The sequence below is a fragment of the Salvelinus namaycush genome, chromosome 29 (assembly GCF_016432855.1).
Source record: "Salvelinus namaycush isolate Seneca chromosome 29, SaNama_1.0, whole genome shotgun sequence".
Classification (NCBI taxonomy): Eukaryota; Metazoa; Chordata; class Actinopteri; order Salmoniformes; family Salmonidae; genus Salvelinus; species Salvelinus namaycush.
In genome coordinates, this window is record NC_052335.1 from 30,948,670 (window position 1) to 30,973,926 (window position 25,257).

At 41.1% G+C, this 25,257-nt stretch overlaps 2 protein-coding genes across 2 annotated transcripts; one reads left to right on the forward strand and one right to left on the reverse strand.

Annotated features, from left to right (window-relative positions):
* Positions 1-12,044: 12,044 nt before the first annotated feature.
* On the forward strand, positions 12,045-19,821 carry rd3 (retinal degeneration 3, GUCY2D regulator). The gene is made up of 3 exons (XM_038968840.1): positions 12,045-12,194; positions 17,345-17,671; positions 18,838-19,821. Exons 2-3 carry the CDS (start codon positions 17,379-17,381, stop codon positions 19,205-19,207), a joined length of 663 nt encoding a protein of 220 aa, XP_038824768.1. The 5' UTR covers positions 12,045-12,194; positions 17,345-17,378; the 3' UTR covers positions 19,208-19,821.
* A 1,173-nt stretch (positions 19,822-20,994) lies between these two features.
* Positions 20,995-25,122, reverse strand: LOC120024524 (uncharacterized protein DDB_G0271670-like). The gene is made up of 7 exons (XM_038968794.1): positions 24,939-25,122; positions 24,033-24,750; positions 23,792-23,920; positions 22,409-22,470; positions 22,215-22,310; positions 22,011-22,103; positions 20,995-21,868 (listed from the first exon to the last, which is right to left on the reverse strand). The coding sequence occupies exons 1-7, from the start codon at positions 24,939-24,941 to the stop codon at positions 21,818-21,820; spliced, it is 1,152 nt and encodes a 383-aa protein (XP_038824722.1). The 5' UTR covers positions 24,942-25,122; the 3' UTR covers positions 20,995-21,817.
* Positions 25,123-25,257: the final 135 nt, after the last annotated feature.

A 25,257-nucleotide genomic window follows, 5' to 3' on the forward strand; every position in this document is an offset into this window, starting at 1 on the left:
GACCAGCCAGACCTACCAGCCAGCCGACCAGCCAGACCGAGCCGTCTGCACGCCCGACCCACACAAGTCTAGTCAATAACTCAACTCTCTCCCAACACAATTTCCTTCCCAGTTCACACCCAAGGGAAAGGTTTAAATATATATATATATATACATTAACACACAGAAACAGCAAATCCTCCATATAATTAGTCTCATAGGACGAACAGTACTGTAGAGCTATTTTTACTTGCACACAGCTGGGTCGCCCCGTCCTCTCCCTAGGGGTTCACAACCCTGCAAGCGCCCCAACCCAACACTCCCCAGCCTGCTTTAGGATCTTAGTGAAACGTTAATTATTGGTTTTGTGTGTGTTAGGTAAAGGCCAGAGTGACAACCCACAGGACGCCAGACCCCCAGGGCCAGGACTGACCAGCCCAGCAGCCTAAATAGGTATCTCCCCTGACGTGGGCATGTTTTCAATACAGACTCCTTATGAAAGTTGCTCAGTATACCCTTAATCTTATAATGCATCTAATATAGTGATACATAACTTGACATTGTGGGAGGATAACCAACCTTCCAATTAATGGCAAGGCATTTCTTAGCCGCTATAAATGTTTGGTGACACAGTTTCTTCAGATAACAGTCTCCAGTATCAACAGTTCCAAGCAAACAAAAACAGGGATAAGTGAGAATCTGTAGACCTGCTGAGATAAAATAACATACTCGTTGCCAGATTTCACACCATAACATATGCAAATATGTCCCTTTTTGTGTTTTACACCTCAAGCAGAGGAATGACATTTATGACTGCATGTAATTCAGTTTCACTGGCATATAGTACGTCCTATGGATGGCCTTAAACTGCAGTAATTTATTTCTGAGATTATATGAACCTGACTGGACATTCAAACATATCTGTATCCATTAATCATCATCAGTAGCTTCTACTAGGTCTTCCTCACATTTTTATTTTACATGTTTTGTGTCATTGGGAAAAGCCTCTATCAACCCTTGGTACAGTTTGGAAATCAAATTTGGTGGTTTGACAAACTGCCTTAAAATAGTATCTGGCTTGTCCAGTGTTTGCTGCACAGAGAGAATAAAGTGTTGTATTTGCAATATTTCACCTTACCTTCGTCACAGACTGTTCTTCCCTGGCTGCCTGTCCCTGCTGAGACCCCTGTCACCATCTGATCCTCCTAAAATGAGGCATGACAAAGAATTACCTTGGTGTACATTTATTCATGATATTATTTAAGAATAGAATCAATGGTTCAATAATTGAAATGACCATTATTCCCAGATCCCAGACTGTAGCTTTAAGTTTAAGCTGCTGTCTTGTAGCCTACTGTAGGTCTACCCATCAATTCAAGATGGAATGTATCATTCACTGATATTGTTGATATAGGCCTACTGCAAAATTCACTTGAGCTCTGTAGACTGGTCTTACCTGGCTGTCTGACCCTGCTGGGACCTCTGTCACCATCTGATCCTACTAGGACATGATGAGCATAGTGTTGTGTACTTACTGCACTAGAGGCCTGCATTCCCACCGGATGCCTGCAGGACCCATGGGAATAGGCATTTTTCATGCTACAGGCGGGAGTGGGCGGTCAGACAGACAATCTTGGGATGAAAATATTTTTTGTTGTCCCACAGATTATTTGGAAATGGTCCTCTTTCTGCTTTGTATGCGTTAGTTTACCTATTGAATTAAAAGTTATATATATTTTTTGCATTACATGCTGACCAGACCGCATGCACGCGTGCGTCTGCGTGCGCCATCGCGCGCATTTTGATTTTGTACACCCACACCAGACGCGATCAGGACACAGGTTGAAATATCAAAACAAACTCTGAACCAACTATATTAATTTGGGGACAGGTCGAAAAGTATTAAACATTTATGGAAATAGCTAGCTAGCTTGCTGTTGCTAGCTAATTTGTGCTGGGATATAAACATTGGGTTGTTATTTTGTCCCGTTGAATAAATATTGTGGATATTAATAAATCCTCTTTGGGCTAGGGGGCAGTATTTTGACGTCTGGATGAAAAGCTTGCCCAAAGTAAACTGCCTGTTACTCAGGCCCAGAAGCTAGGATATGCATATAATTGGTAGATTTGGATAGAAAACACTCTAAAGTTTCTAAAACGGTTAAAATAATGTCTGAGTTCAGCCTACCACTGTTTCCAATGGCTGTCATGTTTAATATGAAGGGAAAACCTCCCAGATTGCAGTTCCTAGGGCTTCCACTAGATGTCAGCAGTCTTTAGAAAGAGTTTCAGGCTTGTTTTTGTAAAAATTAGCTAGAATCTGTAGTTTTTCTAAGTGGCTCCCATTTTGGCTGTAGTGTTTTCATGCGTGTGAATGAGAGCACGTTCTTTGTTGTTTATCTCCGGTAAAGACAATAACAATTCTCCGTCTTAAATTTGATCATTTATTTACATATTAGGGTACCTGAGGTTTGATTATAAACGTTGTTTGACTTGTTTGGAGAAGTTTATTGGTAACGTTTGGGATTAATTATGCATTTTGAAGGAGGGAAACCAGTGGATTATTGAATGAAGCGCGCCAGCTAAACTGAGTTTTTGGGGATATAAATATTTTGGAGTGCCAACAGAAGAAGATCTTCAAAGGTAAGGCATTTATTTTATCGCTATTTCTGACTTTTGTGGCGCACCTGCCTGGTTGAAAAATGTTTTTAATGCTTTTGTGTGGGGGGCGCTGTCCTCAGATAATCGCATGGTGTGTTTTCGCCGTAAAGCCTTTTTGAAATCTGACACAGCGGCTGGATTAACAAGAAGTTACGCTTTTTTCTGATCTATGACATTTGTATTTTCATGAATGTTAAATATTACTATTTCTGTAATTTGAGTTTCGCGCTCTGCAATTTCACCGGATGTTGTCGAGGTAGGTCGCTAGCGCCACGCCTAGCCATAACAGGACTATCGGACCACCATTTTATTACGTTTGCAATCGCAACAAATAATCTGCTCAGACGCCAACCAAGGATCATCAAAAGCCGTGCTATAAATTCTCAGACAACCAAAAGATTCCTAGATGCCCTTCCAGACTCCCTCCACCTACCCAAGTAAGTCAGAGTACAAAAATCGGTTAACCACCTAACTGAGGAACTAAATTTAACCTTGCGTAATACCCTAGATGCAGTCACACCACTAAAAACAAAAAACATTTGTCATAAGAAACTAGCTCCAAATGTACCTTTGTGGAGGCCTTTTTTGTCAACAATGTGGCCTCATTAACCTGGGCACAGTGGCCAGGAAAACCCTCCCCAATCAGGGGAGTTTTTATTTTATTTATATAAAAAAATGAATGCCCAGCACAGCTTGATGATGTGGTGCCCGAGATAGTTGCCTCTTCTGCCTAATGGTAAGTCCGCCACTGCTGGTGTGAGAAGCTGTGGGCTGCTGCGGTTTTGTCAGATGATGCTGGGATGAAAGAGACAGGAAAAGAGGGCTGAGTGCAAAGAGACCGAATGCACTGACGTAGCTCTGATGTGTGTGTGTGTGTGTGTGTGTGTGTGTGTGTGTGTGTGTGTGTGTGTGTGTGTGTGTGTGTGTGTGTGTGTGTGTGTGTGTGTGTGTGTGTGTGTGTGTGTGTGTGTGTGTGTGTGTGTGTGTGGTACAGACTGAATGAGAATAATGAGGTAAATTGAAGTGACTAATGCAGCTCTGCACAGTACATTCAGTAGGTGGGGAAGAAGCCTTAACAGTAGAACATTCGTAAATCAGAGAATGTGATGGATTGATAATTTACATTACATATCAATATACATGATTTACATATTGACATATATACAAGAGTAGGTATAGTGCTACTGACACAACAACAACAACAACAACAACTGGTGTTATTGTAAATCTTGCCACCACACGAGGAACTGTGGATGGATGTCACAGTGGAGTATCTATCCAACAATTAGCCATAAACATTAGTCCCATTATCTTTAAAGGGATACTTCCGAATTTTGGCAATGAGGCTTTTCATCTACCGTGTGTCCAGTATGAAGGATGTTAACAGATGGTTTTGCGAGCCAATGCTAACTAGCGTTAGAGCAATGATTGGAAGTCTATGGGTATCTACTGAATAAACTACCTTAAACTTCCTTCATACTGGACACAGAGATACCCACGAGTTCATCTGACTCTGGGGAAGTAGATCAAGGGCCTCATTGCTAAAATCCCAAAGTATCCCTTTAACTTACAGGCCAGTAAGATAATACAGCATGTGGCAGCAGGGCATGTGTATGCTGAGAGACTTGTTATGGGTGAATTTATTACTTCATTTCAAAACATTTCCAGCCATCTGTTCTTCTCTGGGTTTGCTCATGTAACAAGCTGTAGTATGGGCTCCAGGGACTCCATTAGAAACAGATTCACTCTGACTAAGGCAAGCTTGCCTGGCACACGGTTCTCCACTGAGAAAAATGTGCCTATTCACTAAATCAAATGTTATAATAAACTAAAGGAGCAACAGCTTTTGCATGAATCATCGATTTTGTACATGCCGGATAATATAGTTAACTTTTTTGAAGTTTTAGTTGATTTTTGACTTCCCTATGGGGTTTTTGTTTCCTCCAAATGTGTTTTGATTAGTTTGCAAAAAAAAAAACTTAAAGAGGCAATCTGCAGTTCAAACAACAACAAAGTAACACCCCACCACCTTTTTGAGTAAACAGCTTAGGGATGGGTCTGGTGAAATGTAACCGAATTCATAGATGGAACTATGGATGCAAGGACCATCCATGAGATCATTATTGTAGTTTTAACCATGTAATGAAGCTATACAGTGTTTGTTTCTAATTACATTGCTTACACACAACAGAGTAATACAAGCTTATATTTTGGTGCATGATGGGGTTAGACAGTTGATCTAAGGGCTCTATTCAATCTGCATCCCTAAAGCGTTACAGATTATTTGATAGAAATGTAAAGTTAACTTCCAATTAAGATGATATATACAGTGTTTCAAGTGAATGCAGTCTCTAAACTTCTGAACTTCCACAATATGGAGTGAATAGAGCCCTAAATTCATGATGCATTTATAATACATATTCTTCAAGAATCAATGACTTCCTAATATTGAGTTGCCTTTTGCCCTCAGAACAGCCTCAATTCATCAGGGAATGGACTCTACAAGGTGTCTAAAGCATTCCACAGGGATGCTGGCCCCATGGACCATTCTTGATACACACGGGAAACTGTCAAGCATTAAAAAAAACAGCAGCGTTGCAGTTCTTGACACACTCAAACCGGTGCGCCTGGCACCTACTATCATACCCTGTTCAAAGGCACGTAAATCTTTTGTCTTCTGCATAATCCACAAAGGCCCAAGCTATCAAAACAGGGCATTGGGCAAATGCCAACTAAGAAAGGGGATGTCAGCAAATCCAGAGATTTTTCACAGCAGTGCTCGTCATGTGATCGGCACCGAACTTCCTTCCCTATAGCATAGCTACAGGAACATGACAAATCACACATTTTGCTGTCTTATGATATGGTAATTTCATTATGAATCTAGTATGGATAGTTGAAGAGTTTATTTCCAAAACGCCATATCCACCAATATTTTTCATTTGTGTCTTTTCATAAAAAATGATTGCTTACGGGCACCTTCATACAGTATGTGTGTAAAATATGACATGTTTAATTCATAGATTTTACATGTGTATGAATGTGTTGTTCTGCAAAACGCTACAGTATCCATCCATTGTTTAGCTGGAATGGAATGTTCTTATCCTGTATATTTGACTGTGATATGTGAATGTCTCATCTATCGTAAGATGAATGCACTTACTGTGTCACTCTGGATAAGAGCATCTAAACAACCATACACCATGATTAGATAGTGAAAAAACACTTGTATCTCTTTCATCATTTCTTTAAACAATAAAAGCTAATTTACCAATATTTCTGAAACTACAGTGCCTTCAGAAAGTATTCATAGGGCGGCGCACAATTGGCCCAGCATCGTCCGGGTTTGGCCGGGGTAGGCCTTCATTGTAAATAAGAATGTGTTCTTAAATGACTTGCCTAGTTAAATAAAGGTAAAAAAAAAAAATAATAGTAATAAATACCGCTTGACTAATTCCACATTTTGTAGTGTTACAGCCAACAACAAATCTCACCCATCTACACACAATACCCGAATAATGACAAAGGGAAAACATGTTTTACATTTTTTTTGCACATTTATTGAAATATCTTATTTAGATAAGTATTCAAAGCCTTGAGTAAATACATGTTAGAATCACAAATGGCAGCAATTACAGCTGTGAGTTTTACTGGGTAACTCTATAAAAACTTTGCACACCTGGATTGTGCAACATTTGCCCATTATGCTGTTCAAAATCTTCAAGCTCTGTCAAATTGGTTGTTGATCATTGCTAGACAACCATTTTCAAGTCTTCCCATAGATTTTCATGCAGATTTAAGTCAAAACTGTAACTCGGCTACACATGAACATTCACTGACTTTTGGTAAGCAACTCCAGTGTAGATTTGTCCTTGTGTTTTAGGTTATTGTCTTGCTGAATGGTGAATTAATCTCCCAGTGTCTGATGGAAAGCAGATTGAACCAGGTTTTCCTCTAGGATTTTGCCTGTACTTAGCTCCATTCTGTGTATTTTTTATCCTGAAAAACGTAATGATTACACGCATACCCATAACATGATGCAGTCACCAATATGCTTGAAAATACTCAGTAATGTGTTGTATTGTATTTGCCCCAAACATAACACTTTGTATTTAGGACAAAAAGTTAATTGCTTTGACACATTTTTTGCAGTATTACTTAAGTGCCTTGTAAACAGGATGCATGTTTTGGAATATTTGTATTCTGTACAGGCTTCCTTCTTTTCATTCTGTCAATGAGATTAGCATTGTGGAGTAACTACAATGTTGTTGATCCATCCTCAGATTTCTCCTATCACAGCCAATCAACTCTGTAACTGTTTTAAAGTCACCATTGGCCTCATGGTGAAATCCCTGAGCTCTTTCCTTCCTCTCCGGCAACTGAGTTAGGAAGGACACCTGTATCTTTGTAGTGACTGGGTGTATTGAGACACCATCCAAAGAGTAATTAACAACTTCACCATGCTCAAAGGGATATTCAATGTTTGCTTTTTTATTTTTACCCATCTACCAATAGGTGCCCTTCTTTGCGATTGAATCTTTGTTTGAAATTCACTGCTCGACTGAGGGACCTTACAGATAATTGTACGTGTGGGGTACAGAGATGAGGTAGTTATTTAAAAAAGAATGTTCAACACTATTATTGCACACAGAGTGAGTTCCATGCAACTTATGTGACTTGTTAAGGACATTTTTACTCCTGAACTTATTTAGGCTTGCCATAACAAAGGGGTTGAATACTTGTTGATTCAAGACATTTCAGCTTTTCATTTTTTATCAATTTGTAAATATGTCTGTGTGTGAATACTTTCTTAAGGCGCTGTAGATATGTAACATTTTGGAATGAAACTCTTCAGTTATTTACATTGTGCTTGTAATTATTTTTGTCAGTAGATGTTCTAGTTACAGTGATATTAAATCTGAACCCAGTTATGATAAAAGATAAAAACAAAATATGTTTTTTTTATTTGATTGGATACAAGGCATTTAAAATAATCGAGGATAACACAAAAAAGTAAAAAATAAAATAATTTTCCTTTGTGGTCCTCTAAGTTCTAAAGAAGAGCCACCTCTGCAAAATAACTCTACCACTCCGGAGTACTACATTTATTCATCAATCATTCATTCCATTCATCATACGTCAACACCTTCTACTCATGAGACCAAGCCCATGCATATACAGTTATACAAACTTGCAGGAGAAAACAATAGTCCAGTGTTTTCTAAGGGCTCAGCAGTAATTTTCCATTCCCGTGTGGCTTACAGTGGTGTGTCTGACTTGTCTCTTATCTCTTTAAAAACATTAATAAAAAGTAACACAATAAAATAACTATAAAGAGGTTATATACAGGTAATTTGTACATGTAGGTAGGGGTGAAGTGACTATGCATAGATAATAAACAGCAAGTAGCAGCAGTGTACAAAACAAATGGGGGGGGGGGGGGGGGGGGTCAATATAAATAGTCCCGTGGCCATTTGATTAATTGTTCATCAGTCTTATGGCTTGGGAGTAGAAGCTGTTAAGGAGCCTTTTGGTCCTAGACTTGGCGCTCTGGTACCCCTTTCTGTGCGGTAGCAGAGAAAACAGTCTATGACTTGGGTGACTGGAGTCTCTGACAATTTTTGGGGCTTTCCTCTGACACTGCCTATTATATAGGTATTGGATGGCAGGAAGTTTGGCCCAAGTGATGTACTGGGCCTTACGCATTACCCTCTGTAGCGCCTTACGGTCAGATGCCGAGCAGTTGCCATACCAGGCGGTGATGCAACCGGTCAGGATGCTCTCGATGGTGCAGCTGTAAAACTTTTTGAGGATCTGGGGACCCATGCCAAATCTTTTCAGTCTCCTGAGGGGGAAAAGGTGTTGTCGTGCCCTCTTCACGACTGTCTTGGTGTGTTTAGACCATGATAGTTCGTTGGTGATGTGTACACCAAGGAACTTGAAACTCTCGAGCGCTCCACTACAGCCCTATTGATGTTAATGGGGGCCTGTTCGGCCCGCCTTTTCCTGTAGTCCACGACCAGCTCCTTTGTCTTGCTCACATTGTAGGAGAGGTTGTTGTCCTGGCACCATACTGCCAGGTCTCTGACCTCCTCCCTATAGGCTGTCTCATCGTTGTCGGTGATCAGGCCTACCACTGTTGTGTCGTCAGCAAACTTAATGATGGTGTTGGAGTCGTGTTTGGCCACGCAGTCGTGCATTCCAGGTGACTACCTCATTATGCTGGTTGAGAGAATGCCAAGAGCGTGCAAAGCTGTCATCAAGGCAATTGGTGGCTGCTTTGAAGAATCTCAAATATAAAACATATTTTGATTTGTTTAACACTTTTTTGGTTACTACATGATTCCATATGTGTTATTACATAGTTTTGTTGTCTTCACTATTATTCTACAATGTAGAAAGTAGTAAAAATAAGGAAAAACCTTTGAATGAGTAGGTGTGTCCAAACTTTTGACTGGTACTGTACGTTCAATGGCAGTTAACTGTAAACAATGAGCTGTTCAGTTTTCATAAGATTCATAACTTAGATGGTTGCTTTTGTGTGCCTGTTGAATACGTGGAAATACCACGTTCAAGGAAAATGTATTTGCTTAATAGGTTTGGTGTGCAGATTGCAGTCTTGGGAATGAGCTGATCATTCCCTCCTTCCCTATGAGCACAATTTTTGTTTCAAATGACGTTGAAAATACGTGGAAAAGAAGTCTTTCAACCAATTTTGCTCACTGGGTTACTTCCTGATAACGTACCTTCTGACTCAACATTTTAGGGACAGCGTGAAATTCCCCACATAGGAATGTAAAATCAATTTTGATTCATTAAGACAACATTTTAAAAGGCTAACTTTAAAAAAGGGTAACACGTCTTTTTTTTGCTACTTCTTTTATTGTGTGCCCTTACTAGAAAAAAAAACTGCAAATGAGTTTCTACCATAAGTCATAAATAAATAAAATACTTAAATAAATAACAAACAAAACAATGCTTAGGTGTTAACTTCAACAGCACGTTGATTCAAACTTGCTTGTTTTGTGGATGATAGGTGACCGACGACAGAGCACTCGTGTTGAATATGAATTTACAGAAAGTTATGAAAGAGCTCTCTCTAGTGGTGGAGCTGTGAATAGCGTAGACTTCTTGCTAAGAACTACATGAGACTGTTATGGGTTGGTTGTTAGCAACGAAACTGACGCATGCGCAGCTATGGGGCAAAACAGAGTGGGTTGGCTTAGATTGTTGACAACGTGTAAATCAATATTTCGTAGCTAATGTTTTTTTGAAAACATAAATAAATGTGCACAATGAGCACTTGTTGTCTCTCAAATACATCTTTACAGTTGTTGGTTATCTAGCTAGTGAATTTTTGCCATATTAGCATTGACATGAAATCAGTCAAAACACCTCAAAATAAGAGATGGTATCAAGAACAAGATGAAACTAGCTGAAACCAGCCACTTATGATTGCCAACGTTGCAGTTTCTTGTCATTGTTGGTAGCTATCTGGCCATTCAGAAATACAACACATGGACTTCTTCCCCACTGAAGCTGCGTTTTTGTGATGTTCTCAGCTAACCCATTATTCCCATGGCGTAACTTCTTAAGAAAGTTGCAAGAAATACAAATCATAAATTCTTTAAAACATTTTAGGCCTACATTTGGGCTTTGGTTTGAAAAAAAGTTCCCATATGCTCTGTGACCACCCGCCAATGTGGCTGGTGAAAAATACATTTTTACCCGCCAATGCCTAAATCTACCTGCATTTCATTTCCCACCCTGCCCCTATGAGATAAACTAATAAGATACACTGTGCTCTTGCTCTCCATCAAAGAGTGATATGAATATTTTAAGTTAACCAACCTTGATTGATATATGGACTGGTTTAACTCACAGAAGCTGATTTGTCTGCAGACAATGTTGTCATTTGATCAGTGAAAGTTTCAATGAAGTACTGTTCAACATCACTGTTATGAAATGACTCTTCACTGTTCAGATGAATAACCTCTAAATTGATTTCAAAGAAGTCTAATACAAATCCCAGTGTACTGTATTTTAAATTTTTCCAGACACATCCTTTCTATTTAAAGGATGGGTGGGTCAGGAAGCTAGTGACGTGTACTTGGGGATTGGGCTAAACCCCAGAGTAAAGATTGTCTTTAATCTATAACAGGCTATCTCTGGAGTAAACACCACATCATCCCTCCGTCATCCTCCTACATATAGCACCCAAAATCTAGAAACTGTGGGACGACTCCGTCACCACCATGGACCTGAGAGTGAGTCACTTGGTCACATGGCTACCTGATCTTCATGATCTCACCTGCCAATCTGTCAGCTCCAGGCTGAGTCTCGGCAGTTCTCGCCAAGGCAGAGAGACGGCCTTACGGCCATGTCAACACGACCTAGATTTGGGAATCGTCACTCACGGGAAGGGGAAAGATGGAGAGATGCTGTCTGCATCCCAAGTGGCACCCTGTTCCCTATGTAGTGAACTACTTTTGACCAGGGCCTACAGGGAGAGAGACAGGAAGAATCTCTCTTTTAGTATGCTCTGGAGAAGAGCTTGCAGGTGTTTATTCTCACAAGTGTTTATTCCATGGACAACCACACTCCTACACACTAACCCTACAGTGCAAGCAAGCGAACAAGCAAACAAAAAAAACACCCACACACAGACTTCAATGTAAACGCTCTCACACATGCACACGAATGCACATACATATAATACTGAAGCTCATTTCCTTCTGTATTTGTAACATACTGAACACATACAGCATATGAACAAACCGTTGCTTTGATGATCATGCAGGAACAAACTGTGCCGACTGAGCTCATTAGGTATGGGACAAAATAATTGATATTGGACTGACCTTTAAAAAGCTATTAAAAGGCGACCATCAGTAAGCTGTCTTGTCATGTTTAGCCCACATACACTATCTCTCTCATCATCTTACTCTCTCTCCTACCCCCTCCTTTAATCTCCCTCCCTCCATCTCCATCCCCATCTCTCTCTGCCTCCCTCTCAGCTGATAAAGCTTATTGTGGCCAAATAGGCTTAGGAGCATCGCTATGGCAACAGGGAGTCCGTAAGAGGCTTCACAAGGCACTTCATCTGGGGCTGTGATCTGCCGTTGCCCTCTGAGACATTGCCCCCAATCTCTGGAAACAAGCAATGACAGGCCATGCCTCCGGGGAGGAGGGGAGTGTGTGTGTGTGTGTGTGTGTGTGTGTGTGTGTGTGTGTGTGTGTGTGTGTGTGTGTGTGTGTGTGTGTGTGTGTGTGTGTGTGTGTGTGTGTGTGGAATCAACCACAGGCTATGGCTCCAGGTAGGAGGGGACTGTGTGTGAAAGGGGTGGGGTTTACTGTATAAGACTAAGTGAGAGTGTGTGTGCTCAAAGACTTCACAAGCAAGACGAGAACTATCAGAGTCCGTGCGACCGACAGCAACACATCTTCCAACAACATCTCTCTCTTCATCTATCTTTTGGTCATAATATACATCATATATTCACTCCCTTGTGAATTGACTCCTGCTATAGCTTCCAAGACTGACGAGAGTTCAGGTAAGCAGAGTTTATTCATACAATGTTTTGTTTTAGTTTAAGGGGAGATGTGCAGTATTAGTATGGACTACAATATGTGCCAAGTGAGGTTTCTGATAGTCAGGGTGTTAAAAGTGGACAATATAGTTTTAAAATATATAATTTATCCAAATCAGTAACATGCATATATATATTTATTGTCTAAGAAAGACTCACTAAACACTAGATGAGAACGTCTTTAACCTTAAATCTAATCACACCTACCTACAATTACATAAAAATTAAATAACAGGGAAGCCTATCTACTTCTGGAAAGTTCCATGAAAAATCACCCTTCTATTCCATGTTATCCAATGTGTTCAGTTTGATCCATAGGAGTAGTGTGTTTGAGCAAATTAGTACAACATTAGCACCGTTTATACCTGGTGCTAACATGCAGCTTGTGTCTGGATCATATCCACATTCTGATTGTGCCCACATTTTCAGACAGGTATAGACAATTAAAATATTAATTGTAAACTGATTTTGATGAAGTCTACGTTTCAAATCTGTGTAAACGGGCAAATTCAGGACGAAGGTCACATGTTAGCACCAGATATAAGCAGGGCTATTCTGGGCAGGAGGACAGAAGCGAGTGGGACACATTCCAGGAAACAGGAGTCAATGCAGGAGCCCTGTTTATACCTGGTTCTGAGATGCAGCCTTTGTCTTGATCTTGTCCACATTCTAAATGTGCCAACATTTTTAGACAAGTGTAGATGATCAAAAGAAACATTGTGATCTGATTGTGATCAGATCTTAAAAGTGTAAACACAAGATCAGGTCAAGACCAGAACGAAGGATGCATGTTAAGGTCAGGTATAAACAAGGCTTAGGAAATACTTGCATATTCATGAGTTAACCTTACAATTACACTTGATCAATATGGAAAGTGGTTGGGATTGGCACTGATGGCAGGATAGAAATACTCCATTAAGCGTTTATGAATACTCATTATAACATTATTATCATTATAATCATATACATATGAGCTCAATGAAATTCTAAATAAGGAGTTGCAGTCAGTATCATAATAGGTGATTAATAATAAACTGGTCTTAAATACATCAAACTTAAAGCATTGTATTTGGTTCAAAATATTTTCTAAAACCTAAACCTTAGCTGGAGATGTGTATAAAGGGTGTGACCATTGAGCAAGTTAAGGGAGTAAAACTCCTAGATATAACATTGGATGGTCACGTATCATGTTCAAGCTCTTGGGGCCCATATGCGCCGGTCATCAATGTCTATTTTCTTTTTAAAAAATTTAATAAATACTTTTGACAGTACTGTATGCTGTGGTTAAGGCTACGACGGCGCCAGTCCAATGAGTGGAGCTTACTCAGGTGTTCAAAAGCCATATCAGACCGAAAGATTAATGCTTCTTAGGTAGTTCTTTATGAGGTTCAGTTTAGAAAACGATCTATCTGCAGAAACGACAGTTACAGGGATGGTAAAAACAGCTTGATTGCCGTACTAGCAACATCAGGGAAACATAAGTGAGTGGTGCTTCAAATACAGCAGTTCTGCAACATCTTAAGCCTAATTGAGCCTCTCATTCTCCTTAATTGCCGGCCTCAACACGTTACAGAAAGAGATTAACTGTATAGGATGCTCTGGGGACAGATTGTCTGGATACTGAACAGCCCAAAATTTGTTGGTTGGATTTAATTTGATTTAATTTATCTTGAATATAGCAAGACAAAACCCGCTGAGTAGTGGCTGAATTTATCCTTAAGCCGACTACTGTTTCTTCCTAATTGTTATGCTATTTGATATGTAATTTGTATTAAAAGTTTATAAATAGCAGCTAAATAGCAACTAAATATGGTATATAGCTATATATAGTACACTGCATAATGAAACAATCCCTCGTGAACTAGTGTTTTGAGGGTGGACTGACTAATATTTGCAGTGGCAATTTTAGCATGTAAATATTGGTCGGCAAACCATTTTTGGGGTGGGGGATGCATGCCAGCAAAGCCACAACACAACACTAAACAATACATAAATTGCACTATAACGGTGACAAACTTTGCCCACAATCTGTTAGGGACTACATAAATCAAGTTGTCCCAATAGCAGAGTCCCAACAGCAGGCCGAACACCTTACCACCACTACACCTGGCTAACAGCAGGGCCTTGTCTGGCAGCGAAACAGTTTCATTTACTGACATTAAAAAAAACAGCTGATATGGTTGACTTTTTTAAACAAATGTGGTTTCTACTGACAATTGAGATGTACAAACTATGGCATAAGGGGATGACAAGCGGATAAGAGGCAATCTGTAATTTCGATTAAGACATTAATGAGTGAGCTAGGACGGATGTAAATCATGTAATCAATATAACTATTTGTTCAGTGCTTTTGAAATGTACAGGACAGAATTCAGAACATTGGCCATTCTTACAGTGTTCTTCGTCAGAACCGTAGGAAAAATAAAGGGGGCATATAAGCAGACAATGAAAGCTCTTACAATATTCGATGATTACATTTCTCTGAATCAGATTATAGGCTACATGTGCACCACCAAGTCAGAACAGTAGGCGAAATTAAGAGGGGTAAATAGACCAAATTATTAGGGTGAGGCACATGGGCTACAAACAGCTTACTACACAACATACACTTAGTATTACTTTCTTAGCTACAGTATGCATATCTCCCTGGCATATTACATCATTTATGCAGCGGCATACAATACATTTTTGGACTCATCTTATTGTGCTGTGCTCTCTTGAACAGGAAGAAGGCGTGGCGGTCCTTCATGTGCACATTTTGCCATCAAACTTTGTCATCAGTCTGGCATTCTCTTGATTTATGGTGCTTTCAAGACAACTGGGAACTTGGAAAAAAACAAGGTCGAATCATGATGACGTCAGTGATCTAGAACGCTCTAGAAAGAGGCTTGAGTTCCCGACTTACATTTCCGAGTATGATGACCGTTGAAAACTTATTTTCCCAGTCGGATCTCGTTTTTTTCCCGAGTTCCCCGTTGTATTGAACTCACTGAAGTCAGATTTCAGTTAACAGTTGTTTTGAGCGTGGCAGAAATCATTACCAACCCCTACGCTCCGTATTTTCCGCTGGCTGCCCCACACCACAGAAAGCACTGAGCTAGGCTGAAACACCTGCCTTTTAGTGCTGCCTTACTCAAGAAAGCAAAAAAGAGACCATGCTGCTTTATTAACTCAATTATTATAATGATGTTTTTGTTTACATTGTTTGCAAATTGATATGTGACACTTATTACTTCCAAAATTACATGCAAAACAAGCAACTCCCCCCAAATAATGTGGGGCTTAAAACAGGTGGGGCTCTGCACTGAATGATGGGTTGCTACTGATTATTTGGCATTAATAGACTGGTTTTACAAACAACTTTCCACCCAAGCTGGGAGAGAGCGCGAGGACGGCTCATGTCATGCAGGGTCAGGTACAATCTGCAATGTTTGAATTTCCAACTTTAATTAGCCTATTGAACAAGTCATATTATTGCCAACAGTCTAAAAATGGCAACATTGCGACACATTGTATAGATTGTGAAATGTTACGCTTAACATGAGAAAATTACGACCGAATAGATCTACCAATAAACATTTATCCATTAGCCAAAGCAAAGCTAAACATAACATTCGGGGTCCAGAGAAACTGTCTGACTCCAGTGGCAACGCACAATATTATACAGAGCCATGATCGGATGGAACTCCCTTTCATCGCTAATTACTCAAGCAAACAGCAAAATTATCTTTAAAAAAAGATTAAACAGCATTTAATGGAACGTCGGGGGCTGTAAGGGGACACACAAAAACACGCACATATAGACAGACATAATCTTGTTTTTACTATAATGTTTTATTTGTTGTATTGTTTGTATATCGTTGTATTTTAATTTGTGTTACTGTCCTTGTCTATCAGTCTATCAGTGTTTTGTTACTTGTCATGTTTTGTGTTTTTTTGTGGACCCCAGGAAGAATAGCTGCTGCTTTGGCAAAAGCTAATGGGGATCCAAATAAATCAATATGTACCATTTAAGTCGAAAAGCTACCTACCAAAAAGCTGCACTGATCTGATCATATAGAGAGCAGGGATGGGACTAATCTCATGCTGTCTCTCTATCTGTTCAATAAGCCCCTGTTTATAAACACATACATTGTTCATCTACATCATTTACAATAAAAACCAACACAAACGTACAAAATATATATATCTTTTTAATCAAAATCCCACTTTCGGTAATAAAAACAATAAAAAAATCATGCCAACACAGAGGCACTGATGGTCAAATTAGTTTATTCCGATTATTTATGCGTATAACAAACAATATCTTGTGTATTTTTTCAGTTTTATAAATGCATAGAACAGCCCCCTTCAGTTTTAATGGACACCCCTGAAAGAGGTTGACAGGAAGTGGGAGTCATGAAGCAGAGAAGACTGCATCCCAAATGGTACCCTATTCCCTATATAGCACTACTGTTGACCAGAGCCTATAGGGTAGTGCACTATGTAGGGAATAGGGTGCCATTTAGGACAAAGATGCAATGAGAGTGGATGTGAAGGAAGGGACTGGATATGAAAGGCTTTAGCTTGTACAGACAGACACCTGAATAAAAGGGTTGTGGCTGTGAAACACCTCTCTCTTTGTGCTGTTCTCCTTTGGGAATGTTCTTTTGATCTGTGATAATAGCCTGTCCAGGGGAGAAAGGTGTAGAAAGCCTCCAAGCTGTTGGCAACAAACAGATATTAGCTAGCGAGGTACGCACGTTACCTGTACCTCTCATGAATTACATTGATGTGATGGCAACCCAGGCTAACAGACTGTCTAGACATCCACACAATCCATCCAATGAAATCGTAAGATTACAAATGATCCTCTCTTATACAATATGGAGAATATCAATAGGAGTACTTTGTAGGATTCCCTTCCCTTCCATTTACAATGACCTTTTTCATCAAAGAAATATTGAGAAAACCTCATTGTGGAAAACCAACCCTATAAGACAAATAGTCCATACCACAACCTAGCAAACACAGTAGACTTTTATTTTATTGCATGCACTGTACTAGAGAGGCACTGTACTACAGATTTACACCATGGCCTCTCCTCACACTCCCGTCTGGTTCCTCCCATGCAGCACGGGGCACGAGGGGGACAAGGCGTCGGTGGCGATGGCCTCGTGGTTCAGTTGGAGCAGCGAGCCGGACTACCGGAGTCCGCGGCGGGACCCGTCTGACGTGGTCACGGACACCCTGATGCTGGAGCTCAACTGGCAGCTGAAGGAGGCCGAGAGGATGCAGCGTGAGAGGGACAGCGAGTACCGGCGCCTCCAGACTGGCGTGGACTACAGCTGGCTGGTCAACACGCCACGCAACAACTACGACGTGTTACCTGGTGAGAAGCTGGGCCTGGAGGACCTGTGCTCCAAGGTGCATCCATCCTACTGCGGAGCTGTCATACTGAGGTGAGTAACCTTTGACCTTCTGTACTCTGTACTTTACCCCCTAACCTAACGTATCTGGCGTAAAAAGACGACAGAGCAGAGTCCCCACATCCTTTTTTCAGAGAATAATACTGTATTCTGAAAACCAGAAACATCTACTTTCTTCCGATCAAGCGGAGAGTGTTATCCCCCTAATCTACACTGGCCTTCTGGTCAAGTTCTCTATACAACCCCTGACCTTCGACCCCCATTGATTCAATGCTGTCCTCATAATTGATTACCCTCTTACTCTGACCAAGGTTGTGTGACAGTAATGTGAGGCAGAGAGAGAGAGAGAGAGACAGAGAGAGACAGAGAGAATATAAAAAGAGCTGGAGGCCAATCGGCCAAATCAACAGGAGCATGGGTACAGGTGGGGGCTGACCTATTTGAAGGCCTAAGAACTTATCAGCCTAATCTTGAGAGGAGTAAGTATCTTTAAGTATCCCATCTCTATGGGAAGACAGAGGGGCCACCATTAAATATCCCATCTGCTAGTGGCCAGCCGATGAGCAAGGGACTCGAGAGCACTGATGCTGTCACAAAAGCATGGTGGAAAAGCAGAGAGAAGCTCTTCTGATATAATAGGCTTGTTTGGATCAAAGGTTTTTCAAGTGCATTAGTGATAGCACGTTGTGGTGGTACAGTGGCGATGGTAAACGCTGCTGAGCGGAATAGTACGAGCTCATCTCCTTCCCACGCATGTACTCTGAACCCTCTATGAGAAAACTAGACGCCCACATAGTTTCTCTCCTGTGCCTATAACTAGGCAAAGTGAAACAAAGCTATCGATTACAGCGGATGGCTTAAGGTCTCTTGGTTTTGTACTATTTTAAAATCTATAGATAAGTCATCCATTTATCCTGATGCATATGTATTGGGGGAGGTTTGGACCCACACTCACGTGATGAGTCCTGAAGACTTGTGTTGGCTTCTTGTATGAATGCCTAGGCCTGAGCTTGGTGGGCTAACAGTCTTGTGGTGCGCAAGATACCTGGGTTTGAACCCTGGCCAGTAACATGAAGACCTGTGTTGGCTCTCTGAGTTAATTCCTAGGCTTTAGCTCCGGGGCCTAACCTAACACAGCCACCCGACCAGTCACACATGGGTCTAGCTGAGACGATTTGACTTCTCTCTCTGACATCCAGGTTCCGCCAGGTGGTGACTGAGAACGAGCCGGAGGTGCAGGAGGTGTCTGCCCTTTTCCGCACAGTCGTCCTCGAGGCCTTGGACCGCATGAGGGAGGAGCAGGAGGCGCAGCGGCTCTCGCGCCAGTGGAACAACAAACGGGCCATGAGCATGTCTCTCATGAACTTCAAGTCACGCGTCAAGATCAACCCCTTTGGCAGCACCTTGGGTCTGACCTCGACTGGAGGGGGAGGGGAGGGTGTGTGCGAGCTGAAGACGGTGTCAGAAGATGTGGAGAAGGCGCTGGAGGAAAGGGCTGACAGGTCCCAGAGGGTGTGGAGCATGCCCAACTTCAGACATAAAGGGCTGTACACTACCAAGGCCGTCTGAGCTGGGGATCCACAGGACAGTGTTGTGGTTCAGTGGAGGATAGAGTGACGCTAGTGAGATGTAGCCTATAATAAACCCCTGGAACCTGCCCAATCTGCTTTGAACAAGAATGGGGAGAAATAGGAGACATGTTTCTCCCATTCTCTCCTTCGGCAGTGTGGGGTCATCCACTATTGAAAGCGTTTGACTTATGAATTCAATATGGGGAGCTATGCTAAGGATATTTTACAATGTTTTGAGATTTTCAGACACATTCTTTGCTGTACCTTTATTGTAAATTAGATCGTTTCTAAGAAAATTGTGTTGCATGCACTTCCTTTTACTGTGCTTTTTTTCTTTATAACAACATAATACTCCGGAGCTACATGTATTTAAATTGTAGTTAACCAATGAGACTTACACATGAAACAATCAACAAGTTCTGTTTTTTTCTCAAGCATTTTTTGGCACTGTAAAGGGAAGTGCTGCTAATCATGACTTTTTAGTGACCTTTTTATAACTTGAAAAATCAACAGTAAACTGACTGCTCTATTGGAGTGGTTACCATGACATTGTAGATTATATCAATCTTCATTCTAACTCTTTACAGTTGGAATACAGTGCATCTTGATCTCTTTGTGTTGTCGGTCTTACTTTATTGCTATTGACTTATCGGCAAAATACAATTTCTGTGCAAATATTTCAAATGCCAAATATTTCAAATCACTTTCTTATGGCAATTTCTCAGTAGAAAAGCATATCTAAGCTAAGGGTAAGCATGAGAAAAGCTAAGTGGTAACCACAAAGGCACCGTTTTATTGCTCAGCAACCAAGGTTGAGGAGCCTGGGCTATTTGCCTTGTCCAATAAGATTGACAAAGCCTGGATACAGGACAAACTGTGTCTCATAAGAGGCACACAATGGCAGCAATAATTCATACACAATGGGAATGGATGCTTGATTGTACTGTAACATTTCAGATGACTATTGTAAAGAATCTCTATAAACAGCAGCAGTTTATTGCTGTTGAGAGAAGCGCTGTTTTATTGGGTGGACTGTAGCAGTTTGCCACATCAAGTGGGCTTCACAAAATATAAAAAGCTCATCCAAAATAATATTGATTTATAGTATTACATGTGATGACATCCAGTTTCCAGTCTCAGATTTGTACATACTATACATTATTCTCTGATAATCAATATATCTAACAATAACAACATTCCAGGGGACCCGAGTTTAGCTGCAGGACTGTTTTGAACCTTCTTAAAACAACTAGAAAAACATAGATCATCAAACACAATGCAATGCCGGACTGGTGTTCTGTTTGACAGATTACGTTACAATAAAATGTACCCAAATCTCTTTGTTCATCACACCTGGGTTTAAATAGTATTTGCTTTCAAATACTTTTATTTTATTTTTATTTTTTAAATTTTATCCCCTTTTCTCCCCAATTTTTCGTGGTATCCAATCGCTAGTAATTACTATCTTGTCTCATCGCTACAACTCCCGTACGGGCTCGGGAGAGACGAAGGTCGAAAGCCATGCGTCCTCCGAAGCACAACCCAACCAAGCCGCACTGCTTCTTTAACACAGCGCGCCTCCAACCCGGAAGTCAGCCGCACCAATGTGTCGGAGGAAACACCGTGCACCTGGCCCCCTTGGTTAGCGCGCACTGCGCCCGGCCCGCCACAGGAGTCGCTGGAGCGCGATGAGACAAGGATATCCCTACCGGCCAAACCCTCCCTAACCCGGACGACGCTAGCCCAATTGTGCGTCGCCCCACGGACCTCCCGGTCGCGGCCGGCTGCGACAGAGCCTGGGCGCGAACCCAGAGACTCTGGTGGCGCAGTTAGCACTGCGATGCAGTGCCCTAGACCACTGCGCCACCCGGGAGGCCCCCGCTTTCAAATACTTTAAGTGCTTGAGCCTGCTGGCGTGAAAGATGGACGGGTTGGCACTTTTCCTTTTGTTTCATTGTGCCAGGCAAGCTTAATCAACTGAAGTACTTAAAAGAAAACCGATAATATTTGAACCCAGGTATGTTGTTCATCAATCAGATCTTTGCTGATCTGTAGTCTCCACCACAGCAACACTGTTCTATCTTGCTTAGCAACACCTTGTGCAGCAAACATACTGAAAAAAAGTCAGTGACTGGCTCCTTTGATGTTATAGTAAAATTACAATTCTAAAGACCAAACACACAGACATCAGTTACAAACAGTGTGAAGCACAGGAGGTTGGTGGCACCTTAATTGGGGAGGACGGGCTTGTGGTAATGGCTGGAGCGGAATTGGTGGAATGGCATCGAATACATATGGTTTGATGCCATTCCATTGGCTCCGTTCCAGCCATTATTATGAGCTGTTCTCCCTTCAGCAGTCTCCACTGGTCTGAAGAAAGGGGCCGACAACCACAGGAGTGACAGCACGCTTTTTCTAAAAGAGAGACATGGCACATTCTGTCATTTTGAGATAACAGGCCATGTCCCACATCTCTTGCAGTGATAATAATAACCCTGTAAATGGATGATAGTTCAGAGCTTAATCAAAAGGGTCGTCTTTCCCTGAGTTCTGTTCTGGACAAAAATTGGAAGGTTCTGGAACATAACCAACGGTGACGGCCTTTGCATTACAACGTGGAGTTGAGGAACTCGAGCAGTTCGGCGCGATTCTTGTCCCTCTGTTGAAACAATGTGTAGTATGCATACGTTTACATTTTAGAGAGACTTACAATCAGTGCTTTCAACTATGGTAGGCAAAATAACCTTCACTTTTCATAATCATTGTAAGTAAAAACCTTCATGCATCACACTCATACACACCAGCTTGTCTTTCTTGGACTTCTTCAATTTCATTTTGATCTTCTTTCCTGTGATCATGCTGTACTTGCTTTTTCTCCTCCTCTCCTTTAAATACTGAAAGATAGATATTTAATTTCAAAATGACAGCTTTCAGAAAGCTTCAAACCACTGGTATGGATGTAGCTAACTTGGTTAAGGATAAATAGTCCCATAAATGTATTCTACCTTGGAGATCTGAATAGGTCCAGGTCCAGCGCTTTCCTCCTCTGGTGTCATTTTCTTGTCCTTCTTTCGTTTATGCTTCTTCTCCTTTTTCCCTTTCTATAAAAAAATGTTAAAACAGAGGACACTTTACGTAAGTCACAAACCACACCTTTAACAAAATAAATACTGAAAACTGAATATTTGAAGAAAAATACCTTCTTGTGTTGTTTTTCCTTTTTCCTTTTCTTAGAATTCCTTCTGGATTTGCTGTGGGAATCTAGACAGGAGAAAGCAAAATCTAACTGAAACACGGTCCTTCAGGCTTTGACTATTAGCTATACATATACAGGGCTCTACAGTGCTACCATTTTGGGGGCATATGCTCCTAAATATTTTGTTGTTCTACCTGAAATGTTTATTTGGGAGCACCAGTGCCCCTAGATGAAAAATAAAAAAAAAACCCTGTTAATAATTGTTGTAATGATTTCTTCACTGTCCCACAGCCTCAGAAGTATGCAAACGTGGTAGCACAGAAAGAAAGGACAAGGGAGAGCTCCTTCAGGAGATGTGCTTCAAAAGTAGCTAGGATTCATATAGGCCCAATGTAGCCTACATCTCAATCTTAAAAATCTATTTGCTTGTGCTCCTAAACCCTGTATTTTGTAATTGCTGGCAATTATTTTCATTAATACCTCAAATATTTTTCATTGTGCTCCTGAATTTCTTTGTGTGCTGCTACATTTTTCAATTTAGGAGCACATGTGACTGTAGAGCCCTGAAATAATATGGTAATCTTTCAGATACAGTCCATTCAGAAAGTATTCAGACGCCTTCACTTTTTCTACATTTTGCTACGTTACAGCCTTATTCTAATATGGATTAAATAAATAAAAAATCCTCAATCACACAATACCCGATAATGACAAAGTGGCAGGGACTGGGAGACTAGTCGGGATCAAGGGAAAGATAAACAGAGCAAAATACAGAGAGATCCTTGATGAAAACCTGGTCCAGAGCACTCAGGACCTCAGACTGGGGTGAAGATTCACCTTCCAACAGGACAACAATCCTAAGCATACAGCCAAAAGAATGCAGGAGTGGCTTTGGGACAAGTCTCTGAATGTCCTTGAGTGGCCCAGCCAGAGCCTGGACTTGAACCCGATCGAACATCTCTAGAGAGACCTGAAAATAGCTCTGCAGCGATGCTTCCCATCCAACCTGACAGAGCTTGAGAGGATCTGCAGAGAAGAATTGGAGAAACTCCCCAAATACAGGTGTGCCAAGCTTGTAGCGTCATACCCAAGAAGACGCAAGGCTGTAATCGCTTCAAGTCGCTTCAACAAAGTACTGAAAAGGGTCTGAATACTTAAGTAAATGTGATATATTTTAAATTCACTTGCAAAAATGTATAAAAACAGTTTGTGCTTTGTCATTATGGGACAGTGTGTAGATTGATGAAAGAAAAAAACAATTTAATAAATTTTAGAATAAGGCTATAACGTAACAAAATGTGGAAAAAGTGAACGGGTCTGAAAACTTTCCGAAAGCAGTGTACATGTGCTTCTTTACAACTACGGGACAAGTACTGGCACACTCACCACTGCTGCTGGAACTACTCCTACTGCGGGATGAAGAGCGGGATGAGGATGAGGAGGATGACGAGGATGATGAGCTGGATGAGGAAGATGATCTACTGCGGCTCCGTTTCGTTTTCCTTTTTTCTTTCCCTTCAATAGAAAAATACAAGAGAACAGTGACTATTTACCATGACTCCAAGGTAGGCGCACGCACACACACTTGTGATATCAGTTAAGTGATCACAATAGACCATTAAATGACCTGTGCTTGTAGATCTTCTGTCATCTCTTGTGGCAGACTCAGTACTCCTTCTGTCATTTCCTCTTGTGGCAGACTCAGTACTCCTTCTGTCATTTCCTCTTGTGGCAGACTCAGTACTCCTTCTGTCATTTCCTCTTGTGGCAGACTCAGTACTCCTTCTGTCATTTCCTCTTGTGGCAGACTCAGTACTCCTTCTGTCATTTCCTCTTGTGGCAGACTCAGTACTCCTTCTGTCGTTTCCTCTTGTGGCCGACTCAGTACTCCTTCTGTCGTTTCCTCTTGTGGCCGACTCAGTACTTCTTCTGTCGTTTCCTCTTGTGGCCGACTCAGTACTTCTTCTGTCGTTTCCTCTTGTGGCCGACTCAGTACTTCTGTCGTTTCCTCTTGTGGCAGACTCAGTACTTCTTCTGTCATTTCCTCTTGTGGCAGACTCAGTACTTCTTCTGTCGTTTCCTCTTGTGGCAGACTCAGTACTTCTTCTGTCGTTTCCTCTTGTGGCAGACTCAGTATTTCTTCTGTCATTTCCTCTTGTGGCAGACTCAGTACTTCTTCTGTCGTTTCCTCTTGTGGCAGACTCAGTACTTCTTCTGTCGTTTCCTCTTATGGCAGACTCAGTACTTCTTCTGTCATTTCCTCTTGTGGCAGACTCAGTAGTAGTACTTTTTCTTTCAAAACTTCTTATACTGGACTCACTTTTCACTGTGTCTACTTTGCTGGACTAACAAAGACAAAGTAAAGGGAAATGTCTTGTAAATCTATCTGCATTGTGAGCCCAAACCTCTATCATAAGCCCGTCAGATTTTAAACACAGATCATCAGTAGCGTTATTTAGCTAGCTAATTAGCATTCCTAAATGCAAAACAAGTTGCTTGCTAGCCCGATGACGTTAGGTACCTAGGTACTTACCATGGTGGCTGTTGTCTCGACAAAAAGAGGCGAATGCAATAAAAAGTTGCTGTTTATCAAAGTGATATTCGCTACACAATTATTAGCAATACTTTATCGACTGTACTTATTTGTAAATATAACTGTATGGCTGTAAGAGATAACTGTTTGGCTACTTTGCTGACAACACGATTGAGCCATTTTGCATCCCACAATGCACCATTGATTTCTTAAAGCAACACCGCAATGTTTTAAACAGCAATATAATTAAATTTCTATGGTTGTAAACCTCGTTGGGCTCAAGTATTATTTTTGCATTTGACGGCTTGGAAGAGGTAAG

Excerpts from the sequence above, each read along its gene's own strand:
- rd3 (XM_038968840.1), top strand. The coding sequence starts at position 17,379 with ATGGCCTCGTGGTTCAGTTGGAGCAGCGAGCCGGACTACCGGAGTCCG. Across the intron at positions 17,672-18,837 it reads TGCGGAGCTGTCATACTGAG|GTTCCGCCAGGTGGTGACTG; the intron begins GTGAGTAACCTT and ends TCTGACATCCAG.
- LOC120024524 (XM_038968794.1), bottom strand. Across the intron at positions 23,921-24,032 it reads CAGAAGATCTACAAGCACAG|GGAAAGAAAAAAGGAAAACG; the intron begins GTCATTTAATGG and ends TTTCTATTGAAG. Across the intron at positions 21,869-22,010 it reads AGTCCAAGAAAGACAAGCTG|AGGGACAAGAATCGCGCCGA; the intron begins GTGTGTATGAGT and ends TTGTTTCAACAG.